Raw genomic sequence first — 19,809 nt, forward strand, 5'->3', positions numbered from 1 at the left:
AACACAGTCTTCCCTGTGGTTACTACAACTGGGTCGTTTCTCCACAGCAGGAGAAACACAACACAGTGGTGCCAAAATAACCTCACAGAGAGGACACAGCAGGAGAAACCCTTTAGAGACCAAGACACAAAAAGACCCATAGAGGACATGCCACCACCTGATCAATCATCATTACTGTCCTTCAATAACAAGCAACTGCTTAAGGGGGAAAGCAGTCCCTCACAGGAAGCATCCCTAAAACACTGGGCATTCCACAAATTGCATGGTCACAGAGAAATGCTGTTCACTGCTGAGGTTTCAATTTCAGAAAGCCCCTTTGCTAAAGGAGAGCTTCCTTTCACTACTCAATGGGATGACACTGATTCATGCATGCTGAGCTAAGAGCATGCATAAATGTTTGCAGGATCAGTATCAAATAACCACATTCCTCTTCAAAAGCTCTCTATATAATCTGCAGGAAGATTCACACCAATTATATATTTCATGACTAATTATTCTAATTAAACTGACTAGTAGCACATTAGTGATTCAGACAGAAAACAAAATATTCAGACTTTACATTCTCCTCCTCCACACTCCAGTGAAATCTCTAATGTATCTTATGATTTCTTTATCTCAACCCAAAGCAAAAATACACTGAGAGTTTTTAAAAAAAATATCAGCTTTCTCCAGCCTCTTACAAGAAATCCACCCTGTACAGGGTGATGCTGTTTAATGCCATGCTTACTGTTTCACAGCTCTAGTTTATAAAACCTTTCTGTACTGGTGTACACCTCCCCACACCATCTCTGAGCACCACCACAATTAGTTGTAATCTGTTACCATGAGCAGGCACAAAAATCCCTAATTCTTGTATTTAGGAGAGCTACTACATCTTGCTGAGAATGGATCTTGCCATGTTTTCATACTTTTGAAAATAAAGCTAAGAAAGGACACTGTTGTCTTGTGTCACTTTATATGAGTAAAGCACCACTATATCCCTCTATCTGTATAGGGCTATCCAAAAATATCATTAGGGTGAAGGTGTGTCTTCCTGTTGACCTAAGGAACTACTTTTTTGCATAAGCAAAAAAGAAAAAAATACATTAAATCAAATGTTTTATAAATCAAAAGAGTCTAGATTCACTTCTTTGTCTGGGTGATATTCTTAAGATGCCTGGCTTTATAGAACTAAGAGCAGATCATGATGTGCAGCTCTATGTGACTGGGAATTGGAAGTACTTCAAAATCTGAAGAGCTCAGCATCATGCTGTTCAAATCAATTCCTTACCAAGTACTCAAATAAAATAATAAGAAAGAAGAATTTAAATTGCCCTACAAGGTGCTGGCCCAGAGTTCCAATTGCTTCTAAAATAAGATCCAGGTGCTCTTAAAAGTCTAAAGCGGCCTTTTAATTTTAAATTGCTCTTCACTGCATGTGCCATGAATGCTGATCTTTTAAAAGCATGTCTAAATCAAAACACTCCATTTTGCAGGATAATTGCTTATAAAATATAAAAAAAGCTTCATGAAGATAGCCCCAGCCAAGTTAAGTGGTAAGCCGTGTTTAATATTTTCTCTAAGCAATAGATAACAAAAAATGACCAAGAGTGTTTTGCTTTCTTTTCAAATAAGAAACTTCCACTCCAAGGTAAGTTACTAGTTCATTTCAACTATATCAGACTTACTACCACTCAGAGACCCATTGTTATAATTATTTTATTGCAATGGCACCTAGAGACTTTGGGAAGGTTCTTACTATTATTTGCAAATAAAATAGAAGATGTATTTCCCGCCCCTAAGACTTCATAGCTAAGTATTTACAAATACACACAACAGCATGGCAAGAAACTGGGGACAAAATCATCACCTCAGCAAAAGGACTACTTAAGGTCTGAATTTGCATACATATATTATTTAGAATAAAGCTGCAATTTGTGAAGTTAGATAGAAGGTCCCTGAAGAGTTTAAGAGATCACTTATAGAAGGGATGGTGAAGACTATGTCCGTCACTATTGTCCTACTGCAATCTGCTGCATAAAACATCTCTCTGCAGACACACCATGACTGATTGGAGGTGTTGCCACTTTGGCAAAAAGGATCAACAGCGAGAGCATCCATCCAGGTATAAACCTCAGTAAAGTATGATCCCACTGATCTATATGCCAAGACTTGAGTCCTATAAGATTATTCCACTGAGAATGAAAACAGGATAGAAGCATAGGATCATCTAGTTTGGAAATTACCTTAAAGATCTCCAAGTCAAACCATAAACCCAGCACTGCCAAGTCTACCACTAAACCATAATCTTAAGCATCACATCTAAAGAACTTTTAAATAACTCCTGGAATGGTCACTCAATCACTTCCCTGAGCAGCCTATTCCAATGCTCAATGACCACTTCAGTGAAATTTTTTTTCCTAATAACTGACCTAAACATCTCCTGGTGTAACTTGAGGCTATTTCATCTTGTTATCTGGGAGAAGAAACTGACATTCAACTCTCTACAAACTCCTTTCAGGTAGCTGTAGAGAACAATAAGGTGTCCTCTCAGCCTCCTTCTTTCCAGTCTAATCAAATTCAGTGCCCTCAGCCCCTCCTCGCAGGACTTGCTCTCTAGAGCAGAGTGGCTTTCTAAGAGTCTCTAGAGTCAGGAAGCTTTAATGCAACTATTTTAAAGCATTCATAAAAAAGTCAAATGAACAAAATCTTCCTTCCTCACAGCCATAGATGTCCTATAAAATAATCTCAGATCCAAAAGTCTATTCTCTAGGCTTCTCTTGGAACATCGTCCTATTGCTCTCCAAGCTGTATTAAAGTTTCCATGCTATTGTTTTTTAGATACAATCTCATTTTGATTCTACATTAGTGTCTGTTCCATCTTGTCTTGTTCTCCACTTTCTCACATTCAAAAATACATACCATACCCAAACAAAACTAATGAGCCCTTCCAACCAGGTCATCTAGGACTTTCAGTGGCTCCCTGCTGGGGAAGAACGAGGACCCCCAGAGCTGTCACACAAGAATACTGGTCACAAAGTAAGATGCAGCCTGGGGTTTGAATACAGTCTGAAGGCAATATGGATTTCTAAGGAAATCAACAATAACATTATGAAAAACCTCAACTAACTGCTTTCAGAATAAACAAATCCTTCATAAATACTTCTCTTCAGTACTGTGTGACACAGAGCAGCCCTCCTTTGAATTTCTTATAATAGCACCAACTTCTGGCAGAAAGAGGATTTCTGAATGACAATCACAGTATGTAACTTGGTCAGTAACCAAGTTCTACATATGTATTGCATCACTGCCTTCTTTTCAGCTTTTCCTCTCCACATCTGTAATGAAGGGAAAGGCAGGCAGATGGTCAGTAAATTATGTATTCTCACCACAAACATCCCCAGGAGTAGCCAAATTATACAACGCTTCACAAGAGACATCGAGATAAAAGTGTGGGCTCTTTAAATAGACTGACCTCCAACTCCAACTGAAATCAGCAGAAAAAGCAGAGTGATATAATGAAAAGGAGGAAAAAGTAATTAGCCTGCATCAGCTGTGCACCAGTTAAATGGATAAGAGCACGTGGCTGCTTTGAAAGAGGATATCCAGATGGAAAGATGCATAGCATCACAATGTAAACTCTGTGAACTTTATCATTATGTCAAAATCTTATTTAAAAATATTCCCAAGTGATACAATTAAAATGTATCCAAAACTACGGACTTTCTTGTTTCAAAATTAAAGATGCATGTATTCCTTATAGTATTGCCCTTCTGAAAATAACACAAACATAAATTGCTGATGCCCAGCTTAGGAGATTATATGTACAGTTCCTCTAAATTATTAAGAAAAATTTTGATTGGTTCCTTAAGGTGTTATAATGTTTTCTTTCATTCTTAAACTCTGTGATTGGAAATGTTTCCATCATAACAACTCAGAGACCAAAATATTACCAAGTTGGAAGAGTTACACTAAGTGTGTTGTTTTCCATTAAAACTGGGACTTGAAACCACCTTCTTTCCCACAAAAGGCAGGGGCACCTGAAGATCAGGACATGGCTACTTTAAATCAAGACAACATCAGATCAAACTTGAAAAGCCAAGTCTAGAGTATAAATTGAAAAGCAAGCATGCAAGCCCTGTGAACACTTTATTTTTTTGTGTCAATACAGCAATTCAATGTTCTGCAGCAAATTCAAAACCAATCAAAAGCTGGGCAAAAATCTCCAGAAGTTGCAAAATAGCATTACAAGCAAGTTGAATTCAAAAATAACAGGTTTGGGTGGAATCAGAGTTGCATGTAGAATTTTAACTTGTTAAGGATAAATCTCGCTCTCCACCACATGGTTAGTTATCATTAATATTTTCCAATATTATTAGAGAATCTCAATAAATTCCTAGGGAAAAATATAAATTATATATATGAAAAGGGAAAATTTGTCTATAATATTTTGGACATTATATCATTGTGGAGCTGTAAGGCTTTATATGGCAAAAAAAACAAGTAAGTCCTACCTACCTAAGGAAGAAAGAATGGACACTCCTTACCAAATTGCATGAAGCTGTGTCCAGAGAGGTTTAGGCTGGATATCAGGAAAAGCATTTTTTACCTCAAGGGGTGGTTGGGCACTGAACAGGCTCTTCCAGGGAAGTGGTCCCAGCACCAGCCTGAGTTCAAGAAGCATTTGGACAATGCATTTGAACACATGGTGTGACTCTTGGGGAGGTTCTGTGCAGAGTGAGAAGTTGGACTTGGTGATCCTTGTGGGTTCCTTACAACTCAGGATATTCAATGACAGCATCTTTAGTAAGAGAAGGATTAAGACTAGTGCAAAGATGGTCAAGGATCTACTTTGGTATTTAAATTAAAGAATCAAGGAAGCAAGGAGGCAAGCACCGGGCCTTCAACAAAATTAGGCACACATGGGACTGTATAAAGAGTACTGAAACATCAGATGACAATGAACATAATGCCAATAACTTCAAACAGAGAAACAAAGGCACGGGAATTTATCTTGGGTATTCCTGTGCAGAATAGGGAAGACACATACATGGCAGCTGAAAAGCCCAATCTAAGCTGGAGAATTGCAAATACAGTTTTAAAACAGCAAATGTCGCTGTCAGTGAGAACAGTTCTTGCATCCATGTGGAACCTGAAGGGCAGCCAGGGGAGTAAGGCTGCTGAAGCTAGTCCAGTTCATTTGGCAGTGACACAGCATAAGCTTTTAAGTTTACTCCACTTAAAAGGCAACAGCAGACTAATCAGCCCTCAAACAGCATTTAAAGTTAAATACAACAAGATACAATGATCAACCTAATGTTTCTCTGAGGAGGCATACAGAAGGCATGTAGTGCATCACTTGGTTCTGCACCAGCAGCCGGTTCCACACCAATAGCATACACATGCCAGCTGGTGCCATAGCTAGGCGATGAGTTTTTGCAAATATTTGAAAAACAAAAGCCTCAAAACCTAGTATTTTTAATTTACTTCTTTTTTTAATTGAAATCGACTTGAAAAACAAACCTCAGATCCTTCTGATTAAGTGTATCATGTCAAATCCAGATTACCACAATGGACAGTTTTCTGCTTCAAAAGCACAACATCGCAAGTTGGTGGTGTGGAATAAAACTGAGTATCTCACAAAATTGTGACATTTATCTCAGGTAGTTGCAGTTAACACTTTATGATTAATTTCAAACTAAAAAGTGGCTGAACTCTAGGCCTTTTGAACACAAAAATTCATAGGGAGCTACAGCAATGATTCCAGTTCCAATGACTTAGGTGTTCTTCTAGAGGAGACTGTTCAACCAACAGGAGACAAGCTGGCTTGTCACATATTTTCATTTTGCTGTCTTTAAGTGTGACATTTTGAACAAAAGGCAGGTAAATTTATACAGATCACCTATACAATCCACACCCAAATATTATGGACTTTATATGGATTGTTCAATGTGCCCTAAAATTTTCTTCGCAAATAAACACCTTTGTAGAGACAGGGTTGGTAGAATTTTGCCTTGCTTTGTCAGCAGCAATGGCATGGTGGTGGTAGCAGCCACTCCAAGCCCTCTGCCAGCATGGGATATTTTCAGCCCTGTGGCTTCCTCTTCTTCAGAGGCTAGTCTTTCTAGTTTACATCTAGGATCTTCTTTTGGAGAACACTAAGAGTGGCAAAGAAGCAAGACGAGAAATCACAATTCTCGTAGTTGATACAATGCTTTATTACCTGTTTTTACATACAAAATTGTAAAGTTTTCAAGGCAAGGAAGAAAAAAATCAATCCATCCCATTTTTGAAAAAAGTTTAAAAAAAAAAAAATCAGGCAAATCCTGGAATATCTGTTAAAAGATGAGGTCAGTGCATCTATACAAAAATGTAGTTTGGACATTTCAATTCAGATTTCAGGGAGTCTGTATTCTGGCCTGGTTACAACATAACTGGTACAATATATTTTTAAACCAGTACCAAACATGAAGGAGTATGATAAACAGCTGTTCCAGAAAAATTGCTTTTACTTTCCTTTACATAAACTTGAACTCCATCAAATTGTGTCAACAGCACATTCCCTTATTATGTAATGGTTTTAAGTCAAACCAGCTAGATGAACTTAGTATCCCTGCTCAATCAATATTTGAATAGAAGTCTTCTCAAAACACAATTGCAGTAGTTCAGACTGCTTTTCTAAATCACTTATTCTCAGAGTTTCATAAGTGCTTTTTCCTTCAGGAAACAATTTGTGTTAGACCCTAAAACCCCTCAGAGTAAACACAGAAGAGGCTCACGCTGCTGACAATTTCTCAGTTCCATTCTGATGTTACAGGTTAAGAATCAGTGTACTGAATCAATCAAGTGAATAATCTACTTACAAAGCAGGTCCAAAGATTCCTGTTTACTGTAGGTTTATCACAGTCTGTCAGACTACTGAAGTCAAACCAGGCTTAAAATCTGTCCTGGTGATGTGTGAAGTTTGTGTATCTGTAAAAAATAGCTCATGAGAGGAAGGCATATTACTGAGGCAATCTGAAATGTTCACCTGCCTGCCCATGATAAAAGCAGCCTTAGACTCTCCATCCAAGTTCAAAATACTACATATCTGATAGATAATTAAACTGCAGGGGAAGAGAGCAAAAGAATTTCTTTTTTTTAATGTTGAGCTGCTGACAGTATAGAATTCCTCCTGTATACATTCCTACCAAAACAGTTATTCAGGGTTAAGAAGGAGTGGGAGTACTGTAAAACCTTCTTTTTCCTGATATTTTCCCTAGATAATCTTGAAAGCATTTTTAATGGTCTCTTCTTTCTTTTTTTTTCCCTTACCCTACTCATACAACAAAACTCTAAGGCCTGACGTGGTTAAAAAAAAAGTAAATATTAGAAAAATCTTGTTTTATTGCATAGGTGTATATATATATGACTGCATGTATATATCTATATATATGTATATGTGTGTATATATATGTGTGTGTGTGTGTGTGTATAACTGAGAATGCTGTGTGAGTCACAGCTTTTATGGAAAACTGTCCTGAGAAAAAGTTGTGAAAAGTTAATGAAGCATGAATTAAGAACCATCAAATAGACAGCATGGCTAAAGGCAGTATTTACAAGAACATCTTAGGATGATTAGAAACATTGATGAAAGTACATTAACAGCAAAGAAATATCTAAAACTGCACGGGAAGAGGAAATAACTCAGCTGCCCTGTTAATGAGGTAAAAAAAGCACTTTTACTAATGTAGAGTAAAATATTTTGTTGGCCATAGTATTTCAACATTTTAAATGTCATAAATACAAGAGCAGCTGAGAAGTCCTCTCAGTTCTCTCTTAGTATTTCATGTCTGCAATCCAATTACTCAAAAGTTAAGATGAAGGCAAAATTTTCAAATAGCTTAAAACTGCTCAAAATGTTTCTACCAGCAACAATACATGAATGTTTGCAAGGCCATAGAGAAACCTGACACCAGAGCACCCAGCCTGGTTCCTCCACAGGTACAAAAGGCAAGATAAGTTCACAGTGCTACCTGCAAACACAGACACACTCTGGCTGAAGACATCTGCTGCAGGAATGGCTATAAATAAATTGTTCACCAGGAAAGAACAGAGTTCCTCAAACATTTCCATAATCCCTGATCCTCTGGACATTGAAATAGGATGTAGACAAGTATGGGTCATCCAGATTTCCCCCTGAGCTAGTGCAGTATTGAATTGATTTTTAAGCTTGTAGCTATTTCCTAACATAGAAAAATGACTACATGATCCCACGTTTCATTTCCATGGCTCTCCTAAGGGCTGATTTTCTGGGCAGAGGGCTCCTGGGAATCAGCCCCAAAAGAAGATCTTCCTGGGAAAGGATGCTCCAGGCCACAGGTTCAGGGAGAGACCCATGTAGCTTTTACCACCTCTCATACATAAGCACTCCCTCCTGACTTCTCAGGAGTACACTTGGTTTTATTCAATTACGTAAACTATGAGAAAATAACTCTTCACTCTCCATAGCTTGTAGACAGGGGACCTGAAGAGGTTTAGCTGGACAGAGAAGCCAGCTTCCAGCTCTGGTAGAGAGGAATCATCCAGTTCAAATATGACCACTCTCAATAAGAACAAAGACATCTACTTTCTCTCTTTTGCACATGCATTACATTTCACAAACTGCACTATAGAGGCAGAAAACAATGTTTGAGCTAGTGGAATAATATGATATTTCATATATATTGACTCAACATGACAGTATTTGTTCTCAGTTGAGATAATCTGTCTGATTCAAATGAGTTCAAGCTGAAAGACTAGCTGATTAAAAAAGACAGGAAAAAAGCACTGTGGCTGTCTTTAAATGCTGAGACAAGGAGGAGGCTCAAGAAAAAGCATCAGTGATGGATGAGATAAAACCAAGAGGGAGTTATTATAAAATGGATTTCAAATAAATAGACACATTCCTACCTGGGATCTAAAAAGAAAATACCATCAAACCTAATGATGTTCATATTTCTGAACTAGGCACAGGAGGAAAAAAATTCCCAGTACCATCTTCTTATCAAATGTTTGCCAACACAAGAAAGTTACAGCCTTTAGTTTTCAGACTTCCAACTTTGCATAAGCAGTTTGCAAAGACCTGGGAGAGAGTTCTCTTTCTTTTTAACAAGAAGGGTAATATAAATTACAGTTCCAGGTTTTGAGCTTACTCATATATATTTGTAAAAATGTACCAAGTGCATCAGGGAATGAAGATAATATTATGAATGATGCTCTCTTGGATATGATGAAAAACTACGTAGCAGATTCCCTCCGTGTGGAGAGCTTTTCTTTTTCCAGAAAGAGTTAATGACAGGAGGTCTTCAGCAGGCAAACCCTTGCAAGCAAGTGTGCTTCCAAAATATTAAGGCTTGGAAAGGAAGATATCTGATTATATGATTTCAGGCTGAGAATGGACCAAGATAAAACATTCAATTAGCCTGCAGCCTGACCCCACAGACTTCCAGTGGTGCTTGAAAAAGATGAGCTGTCTTTGACAGTCACACCATACAAAAAGACTTCAAGGAAATGTACCAGGAACAGAAAACAGAAGGTAAAAGCAAATCTTGGCAGCAACAGAGGTTACCAAATAGTTTTGAGCAAAGGAACATTCATTAGCATCAACAGAGACTTGATGAAAGAGGAGAAAGAAAAGGATGATATTGAATTATGAGGATGAAATAAACCACAAAGGCATATACACAGGCACAATGCTATGGTGTAAATAAAATCACAGCTTTCAGTGTGATGAGTGAAAACAAGATAAGTCTAATGGCATCTAAAAAACTCTTAAGCATCGTCTTCTAGGAACATCCCTTGGGAAGTGAATGCAGCAGGACTGCTCTCATTTCTTTCTAGGTCCAAAGTTCGCTAATCTAAAGCTGCACTCACAGATCATCGCCTGCAAGTTGTGCAGGGCATAGACCTACACTCATACAAGACCAAGTGCTCTGAAGGCCTGAATGATCTGGGCAGGAGGAGCCAATCAACTTGGCTGCCAGCCCTGAGTCAGGAAAGGTAGGACCTTGGCCACCTTGTGGCTTAATTAGAAAAAATCCCATTGCCTTTATCTCCTGATGAAAGTCTTGATCATTTCAATTAAAGACTCAATTCTTCCCCATTTGCTTTTATCAACCATGATCTGCATTAATTCAATTTTATAATAGATCTAGTATTTCATTAAAGACTTTGATCTAAGCTTTGGCCAGAGAACTTGCAGGTAGCATTTCCAATTATCAGTCCTCTTCTACATCCAGAAAAGAAAAACTCCCAAATCTGCAAATGAATCAGAAGCTCCTTCACAAAGAGAAGAGCTAATTTCATAATCTCCATTCAGTGAAAGCATCTCCTTGCCACCAAATCTGGCACAATCTGATATAAAACATTTCATCAGAACTTTGTAAGTTCCTTTCTTTGTCAGAGAAAAATCTTCCTATTATGGTATGTTCATCTTACTGTAACCCCATTACTTACAATTAATTTCATACAGGATGTTTCTTCACCAAGTTGAAATCTTAAGAGTGAAGTCAGAAAAATAGTATCTAGAATCTGCTCTAGCACTTAGAGAATTATTAAAAAAAAAACCAACCCAAACCCATCAAACTTCCAATAAGCCCACCATGAAGCCTTGCAGTTCTTTAAAGCAGAGAATAAATCCCAAATCACTGCTCAGAAATCACTGTGGAAATGGAACACTGGATTGCATCTCTGCAATGTTCTGAAATAAACATAGTTCAAATAACTACCCAAACAAATCCATGTTTCATGACAGGTTATGTATGCTGAATCTTCAAAATAAAGGATTCCTTTTTATACAGTCATGGAAAAATCAGAAGAAAAAAATCCCAAATGGCACTGAGAAAATGAACAGGGATTTTCTCAGTGTCTCCTTTAATGCAGGAAAAAGGAAGTTGAAATAATCAGCAAGAGGCAAATTCAAAAAATACAAGTAATATTACTTTATTCAACTCCCACTTAAGCTGCTGAACACTTATGTCCCAGGATATCCTAAAATCTTACATACAAAACTTTTAAAATTATTTGAACTAAGTTATGGAAGTTATTCTACCAACATTTTTTTTACAATTACAAAGGCATAAACTCCTGTTTAAGAACTCCCTGAGCTGCAGATCTCTGAGAGCTGTAAGAAGAAGCTAGAGAAATACTTTTACATTTCTCTGATCCCATATTTCTTCACTGTCACCAACTAGCAACTAGATGCACGATGGGATTAGACAGCCTCAAGCCTCATTCTGTATGGCTGCTGGTGCTAGTTCTTCTTTCTGATCATTGAAACTTCCAGTTCAATCCAAATGCTTCATGTATTACCTGTTCATCAAAATGAACTAAAAACTATATTTATTTTCATTTGTGGGGATTTTTGTCTCTTCACAGTATTTTTGTGTTTATTTTTGAACAGTTTGGTATAGTCATAGAATATATCATCCCACAGACTCCCCTATTTCATGGCTTGTTGGCTTCTGCAGTGGGCTGTAACAGCCACAGATGGATAACATGAAAGCTACTTTTGGGTATCTATGGAAACAAATAACTGAAGTCTGCCTCAGGATCTTCTCTTCAGATCCTTCACCCATGCTAGGAAGGGGCAGGGAATTTCCCCCAGTCTCCAATACAAAGAGGAGGGAAACATGGCAGCAAGTGCTGGGAACGTAAATGGGGAGCTGAGGTACGTGAAAAGGCAGAGAAGAAGAAGGATGCTGGAATTCAGAGATGAAACAAAAGAGAGAGCAGAACTAAGAGGAAAAGCAAATACAGATGGATGTGCAGGTTGATGTGAAAGGAAAAGGAAACATAGAAAACTCAGGTTTGTTTGTTTAGTCCTGCCAAGCTGATCCTTGAAACATCATGATGAATTACAAGTGAATAACTTTTATTTTAAGAAAATCAACATATTTTTATCAAAGCTCACCAAGTTTTCCATAAATTGTGACTTCAGAGAATATTTCAACAAAAAAAAAAATATTTCAGTAGACAAACTTATCTATTCTAATGATTTCACCCAATCCATCATTATGAATTTTAGCAAGTGCAAGTTATCTTTGGGTGCTGCTTTATTTGCTCTGCAGTTACTGAGGTTTAATAAAAGCTTTGGGTAAAACACAAAACCTCCAGCTGGCTGTTCAAATCCACAAGGCAGCAGACACTCTCTGTTCTGCTGCTGAAAGCCAGAACAGGAAGCCCTCCCTGATTCCCAAACATGACTACTTGCCTTCCTAAGCTCCTCTTCTCTTTTCATAGCTCCAGAAACCACATTCCATCTGGCTAAGTCAGGCTGTGTGACACCTCCTGATCTCATGTACATTGTATGACCAGACACAGCTCTGCAACTTACTCAGTTTTCAAAATAGCATGTGCTATGGATATTTGCCATATGCAGGTCATCTCTGAACAGGGCCAAGCTACTTTCTTAGGAATAAGGGATTAGTGAGAATGCCAGTGCCAGCACATCTCAGCTGAAGTCTCCAATGCTATACATTAGTTAACAGTTAACATTTATTACACATGGACATTCACACTCTAGGTGGGTAAAATCATCATTGTAACAAAGGAATTTATCGTCGTGTACCTCTGTCATTCACCATCTGAAACTGTACAGTATTTAAACTTCCTTGAACACATTCAAATCAAGACGGAAAAACAGTAGTTGAATAATTATCTTAAAAAAACAGTTTAAATACAACATTTGGGCACCCTGCAATGTGCACCTGCCTAATGTGCACCACCCTTATGGCCAGAAGAGCTAAAATTCAGCCCTGGATCAGCAAATTGGCTTTTAGTACATAAATACAGCAGAATTTAAGATTATGCTGTATCATGCGCTGTCATGTTAGGCTTCATGTGTGAGAGGGAGTAAACTGCTGATCATTTACATTCTAGCTTGGTGGAGATAGTGCTTTTCAGCCAGCACCAACATGCACACAGAGGGAAATGTAGGGGGTGGGGGGTGTGTGCACACTTGAGAGTGTGCCAGCTTGTTTACAGAGAAACATCTCCCCAGATAAGAAGAAAAAAACAGGAAGCCTATCTGTCCCAGAATGGGGGACAGCACCAAGAATTCTTTGAGTATTTGCCCAAGTTCCCCATGGTTTCACTACTGAGGAGTTTTGTGTCCCTCATCAAATCACCTAGGGAACTACAGGCCCACCAACTTCACCTCTATTCCTGGGAAGTTGGTACAGCACTTAATCCTAGGCACATTAAGGATAAGAAAATCATCACGAGTAGTCAACCAAGAAAAAGTCATGCCTGAACAACTGGACAAACTTCTAAGATGAAATAGATCTACCTGGCCTGATAGATGAGGGAAGAGCAGCAGATACTTTCTACCAGGACTGCAGTAATGCCTTTGACACTGCCTCCCATAAGTTCTTCATAGAGGAGCTGCTGCTTCAGGGAATGGAAGAACAGACAGTGATGTGGATTGAAAGCTGGCCAGGCTCAGAGGCTGGTTATCAGTGAGACAAAGTCTAGTTGGATGCCAGAGACTAGAAGTGGGGCACAGGGGTCAGTACTGGATCCTGTTTAAGATCTTCATTAATGACCTAGATGGTGGGACAGAATGTACCTACAGCAAGTTTGTAGGTGACACACCTGGAGCACTCAGGGGGCATCTTATCAATGTAATACCTAAAGGGAAGGACCAAAGACAACTGAGTCAGGCTTCTTTTCACTGGTGGCTAGTGACAGAACCAGAGGTAATGTGCACTAGTTGAAACATAGGAACATCAGGAAATAATTTTTCACTTTGTGACAGTGATCAGGCGCTGGCACAGGTTGTCCTGGGAGTATGCAGAATCCCCCTCCTTAGAGACATTCAAAACCTGTCTGACACAGTCCTGGGCAACAGGCTCTAGGTATCCCCACCTGAGCAGCACATGGGCCATGTGACCTCTAGAGGTCCCTTCCAACCTCACCAATTCTGTGTCTGGGAAACAAACACATAAAACCCCCCAAACCTAAAAAAAACAGGAAAACTACAGTTTTAAAAAAAATGAAGATAGAATACTTAGACGTCATTTCCAATCTCTGGAAACCGCACCTACCCACTCTACAAGAGCATCAACACATTTTCATTCTATATTTACATATGTGGGTGGCATAATTTACACAAACACACACATATACACACACAGAACTGCAGAACTGAAAAAAAAATACCTCAGCAACAGGCTGACATTTTATCAAAATTCTCCCAGAGACAAATGTGCACAGATCACTCACTTTCAGGGATCGTCTGCACCTGTAGAGTGGCTTTCTGCATATGCTCACCATTACTATTTTTTATTTTTTCTTAGATAAGACAATCCTATGCTGAATGCTAAAACTCTTGAAAAGAGAGGGATGAATATGCACTCAAAATTAACTGGATTTAATACATTCTTCATTTTCTCTTACATACTTTCCATTATCTTTTTAAAGCCATACCTTTCAGCTTGATTAACCACAAACACTCAATTATACCTTTTAAGTAAAAATAACCAACAAGATGTCATTAAAAATATTACATTCCATTCCCTTATATCCCAGAATCTCTAACTTCATGCACAGTGCAATTCCATCAGGCTAAGCCCACATTCTTCAGCTGCATCTGGCCCATGAGCAGCCATGGAGCCAGCCTTCAGTACTTTCCATGGATTTCAAAAGCACTTATGTGCAAGAGCACAATCTACACAGACCACAACCTGTATTTTGGACGCCGTCAATTCAGCTACTCTGTGCTGACAAAACCTCCACACAACCAGAGTACGCAACCAGTATGTACATTTCAGTAATGCTGCATCTTGCTACAGCACGTTTGGATCTCCAAGGTATCTGGAAGGTATCTGAAAATTCAAGATAATTTATGAAAGCACTGCATCCACATTCCTCCATTCTACTCCTTTTTTTTGGGTTGCCATTTAGCGATTTCTAGGTTGAATATACTCACTTCATTGGTAACTGGATTTTATTATTTTTTATTTATTACTTTGTCTGTTTTTTCAGGTCTTGCTGGATCATTGATTGCCATCAGCAGAAGATTCTTCCAGCCAAATTATGCCTCCAGCTATACCTGAGTGACTCTGCTCAATTTAACTCAGCAATAGGAACTTAATTAAAAATTCTGTTAAGAAGGTGCTGGCCAGAAACTACTCATCATGGCAGAGTGGCATTCACTTTGCAGCACTGATAGGAACATGAACTAATACATGTTTTTTTTCATAATAAAATTAATTGGACTCTCACTAGACAGTAGGAGCAACTGACGTAAGATGAGAATCGTATCAGCAGGCAGATCTGTTCTGCAAGATTTACTCTATTCAGACAATCACTTTCCAAACTAAAAAACATATCAAATAAAGGGAATCTCCATTACTACATCAGAATATATAATTTAAATCTACTTACCCTGCCATAGACATACTGTATGTAAATGTACCCAAAGTTATTCAGGGAACTGAGACAGTATAAAAGTTTTCATTGATCCTTTCCAAACAGGGGCATTTCACTTATTTTGACCTTTAATCCATTGCTTGGTTAATTTCTACTATTTGTGTGATTATACACAGTGCAGCTAAATTCTTTTTCCTACACAGAGAGCTAAAATTACCCCTTTTTAGGCTAACTATTTTATCACCCTAAATTTCAATTACATGGACACACTGATTTTGTAACACTGAAACAATGGTGAGAGTTTTATTTCTATTTATAGTCTGGTTTTCTACCAGGGATATGTCTAGTGGTTCCACAAGAGCAAACTAAGAAAAGAAGAATACCATCAAACATCAAACTTTCCTAGGCTTGTGCTGGTCTGAAATGGAGAAATTTCATAGGTCAAAACGATTGGAATAAATGGAACAAACTCCTCAAAGTCTGAAAAACTTGGCTGAAAATGCTATATTTTCAGCCTGAATTTAAGATTTTGCTTTCTACATATGCTCACCATTATTATTTATCTTTTCATAGATAAGACAATCCTATGCTGAATGCTAAAACTCTTGAAAAGAGAGGGATGAATATGCACTCAAAATTAACTGGATTTAATAAATTCCTCATTTTCTCTTACATACTTTCTATTCTCTTTTTAAAGTCACACCTTTTAGCTTGATTAACCACAAACACTCAACTATAATTTCAAGTAAAATAACCAACAAGATGTCATTAAAAATATTACATTCCATTCTATGTTTTATAGTTACAATTTGAATTTCTTTAATACATCATGTTTCCAGTTATCAAAGAAATTATTTCCATTATTTTAAACAAAGCAGGATTTTAATCAAACATGCAACCTGCAATCCAAGGCAAATTGATAAGGCAAATGCATTAGTTTTACTAATTGCAACAATGAATCCAATTGTAATGCTCAAAATTTGCAAATCAAGCTACTCTGTCACAAAATCCTTTGCCAGCTCCTCTCTTCCACAGTATTTCTCTTTATATTGTAATGCTTCGTGGTCACTATCATTATTTGTGCTATTATATAGCTTTTATGAAAAAGTAAGGCCTGAAGGGAAAAGTTTTATGATGCTTCTTTCTTTATTCATCTTGATTTGTAATCTAGATTCCAAAGAGAAGTTCAAAGTTTCTGATTCAAACTGTGTTAGGGTTAATGGAAAATCTCCCTTCACTCTTGCAAGATTATGCCACAGGCTTCAAATTGCCTCTTCTCTTTACTGCTCTTGCTATTTCAATTTTGCGTCCATTTGTCTATGCCATCCTAAAGTGCCAGAAGAATTAATTTTATTTTATTAAACACTCACCTCAAACCACTGGCCATGCGACTGCATTTTAAGGATGACACAAGGATCTGGTTTTGAGAGGGCATCCCTGTCTGATATGCCTTTGCATGCAACTCGCAACTCCACTTTAGTCAGGCATGGGCTGTTAAAAATTCCCAGGGTATTGGCTGCTGATTCATAGATGTTGCTCATTTTCTTCATTCCTTGTTCTGAAAGAGAGAAAAGATCTATTAAGGATGGTGCACACAAGGTACAGCCCTTCCTTCCACACAGAAGACAATTCTAGACAGTAACAGTGAATGAGAACCAGAGCATGAGGGGAAAGAATAAAATCAAAGGAATACCTAGAGGAAAAAGAAATAATCATCTCATATAAGTAAGCCAAGTTCAGAACGAAATTTTCCACCATGCCTCTGAACTCTGGGGGTGAACTTTGATCTCAACTTCCAGCTCTGCTCCTGCTTATAAGAGCCACATTTCCCCAGGCCAAAGGACAGATAGACAGGATGGTAATTCTGTATTTATTATGATAACATGTTGACAAGGGTAAATTAAATTTGTTCAGCACTCCTGCAATGTGCTTTTATTTCCCTCTATTTCTTCTAAAGAGTATACACTTCTTAAATAAACTTTTGGCATAAATGCCATAGAAGGCCCCTTTCATACCAACCTTACATTCCAAAATACATTTCACTGTTTCCCTGCCTCCATTCCTAAGCAAGTAGCCAAGATTGATGTTCTATACAGAAGGGCAGGATATTTATTCTGCCACGACTTGTTGTTGTGGAGTGTTTGCACTTTCAGGTCAGGAATCAGAGTTACATGAGCACAGATAGCTGGAATTACAGGGACCTCCAACCCTTACTTCATTATGAACACCACCACCAATCATGTAGCTCAAGGATTTCTCTCAACTGAAGCAACAAAAATATTTTAACACAGAGCTTACCAAAAATCCCTATATGACCATTTTTGCATTAATAAAGACTATGGGAACACTCTAATTTGCATATTTGCTCTAAGTTTCACAGCCTGACCCTTTAAAAATTTGCTTCCTAATACATGGATTAGTGCCTTCATCACTTTATCTCATACATAAGAGCCACAAAAAAAAAATGAATCTCATACTTCTAGCAGGCAGATTTGTCTTGCCATTTTATCAGTAAGACATTTTAGCCATCTGTTTCAATCCTTTTCACTGTCTATTCCACAACACCCTGTTCTCAGAGGTTAATGATTTTTGAGAACTGTTTTGATAAAAATTACATTTCAGAGATATGGAAATGAAAGTGAAGTTTTTTCCCCAAATCTGCTAAGTTAAAAATAAACTCAAAACCTGCAATATCACACCTATCCAGTTTTCCTATTAATTAGAAAGGTAAAATTAGAAAGGTACTTCTCAATTCAGAGTAAGGGGAGTTGGCAATAGAGTTTCATTCAAGTTTCAGGAATGTAAGTCTGATGAGGCAGATTATCTGCTCCCTTGACAGAAGGGATAAAAGCTTGTTAACAACTTACAATTTTTCAAATCTATACAACAACTTACTATATGAACGTTTATCTGCTGTGACTACCCCATTCAGATAGAAGTGGACCCCAACCATTCTCTGAACCTCAGGCTCTACAGGCATATTTGAAATGTGAGCCTCACCACAAACACAGTGCCTGACATCCTAAGATCAAAACAGTCACCTTCAGCCCCTCCTATTTATAAGTTACTTGTAAATATTGTCATCTAAACTACAGCTCATTGGATTTACTGCTAGGAAAGAAACATGACTGAGAAAATAGGCAAAACTAAACAATACATGGAAAAGGTAATGATACTGGGCTACGTTATAAAGCCAGGGACTGGAGAGACTGTTGTCTAATCATTCATCATTTTGTAATCCCATCTCCTTCAGAAAGCTACTCAACAAGCTCATCCCACACATTTATAAGACATTTTTACATGTTGCCCTTTCCAAATTGAAATCTATTTGAAAATTGGGTTAATTCTGTCTCATACGCATCATACATCATTAATAAAATGTCATCCTTTGTGCAGAAATAGGCTGGTGATTTAATTAAACTGGATGATTTCACCACTGAAGAGAAGAGGAAAAAGTAGCAGAGTGAGGGGGAGAGATGTATTTTTCTTCCTCCTACAGTAATTATACACTGGTTTTTCAGAACAGCAGGTAAGTATAAAAATTATATTTCTTTTTATCACTACAACTATTATTTCAGCTTTTGCAAGTTCTAAATTTATCAATGGAAAAGATCAAGGCACAGCCTTATTCTTTTGTCTCATTATATTCTTCTTTTAATATAATCACCAGCTTGGGCTGTTGTGCTGATGTCACATCACCAGGAAGCTGGAGGCCTGGAAAATAGATTTTGAGCCCACTGAAAGTTGCTAAAAATTGTATTGTTTTGCACAAACATGGAGAAGTTAGATTGCATAAGAAGTTTTTTGTCAATTAACTATGTACATTATTGATGGAGGAAAAAAATTATTCATTTTTCTTTGCTACAAACTCTTCCTTTTTCAGTTCATTAGAACCTTGCTATTCCTTCAATGTCCACACAGCTTTGATATTCACTAAACAAGAGCTGTGCCCAGTAGAGGAAAGCAACAGAACGCATACAAAAAGTAAGTGATAAGTCACATATTTGTAAAGTTTTCATTTCATCATTGCATACATTCTCTCTCATTCAGGAAAACAGGAAAGTGGTGGATCATATGCTTCCCACACAAACTTATTAGCCAGTGCTAGACTGAAGCAAAAACAGGCCTTCTGTTTTCACCTCTCCATGGTGAAACATCAAGAGAACAGGACCAACTGGAAAAAAATAAAACTGCACTACACTGAAATTGAAATGTACTAGGCTACAAAGAAAACCCAAAAAACAAACAACCAAAGGAAAAAAAAAACAACAAAAAAACAAAGGAAAACAAAAGACAATAAAAAAAGCCCTAAAACAAACCAAACCCACCAAAGAATGTGTCGGCTACAAAGAAAAAGTGAGAACCTTGAAGACAGGTCTCTGTCTCCAGTCTCTCAAACATGTTTTATATCTGGCATACTTAGAGCTCATTTACTAG

At 37.7% G+C, this 19,809-nt stretch overlaps 1 protein-coding gene across 4 annotated transcripts in view; it reads right to left on the reverse strand.

Annotated features, from left to right (window-relative positions):
• CPNE4 (copine 4) overlaps nucleotides 1-19,809 on the reverse strand; it is a 225,567-nt gene that overhangs the window by 160,547 nt on the left and 45,211 nt on the right. For all 4 annotated transcript variants that reach the window (XM_053958980.1, XM_053958999.1, XM_053958977.1 and 1 more), the window contains one exon: nucleotides 16,743-16,930. In XM_053958980.1, the coding sequence (XP_053814955.1) occupies nucleotides 16,743-16,922 (180 nt within the window). In that variant the 5' untranslated portion in view covers nucleotides 16,923-16,930. The remainder of the gene's footprint in view (nucleotides 1-16,742; nucleotides 16,931-19,809) is intronic.

The sequence above is a fragment of the Vidua chalybeata genome, chromosome 1 (assembly GCF_026979565.1).
Source record: "Vidua chalybeata isolate OUT-0048 chromosome 1, bVidCha1 merged haplotype, whole genome shotgun sequence".
Taxonomy (NCBI): Eukaryota; Metazoa; Chordata; class Aves; order Passeriformes; family Viduidae; genus Vidua; species Vidua chalybeata.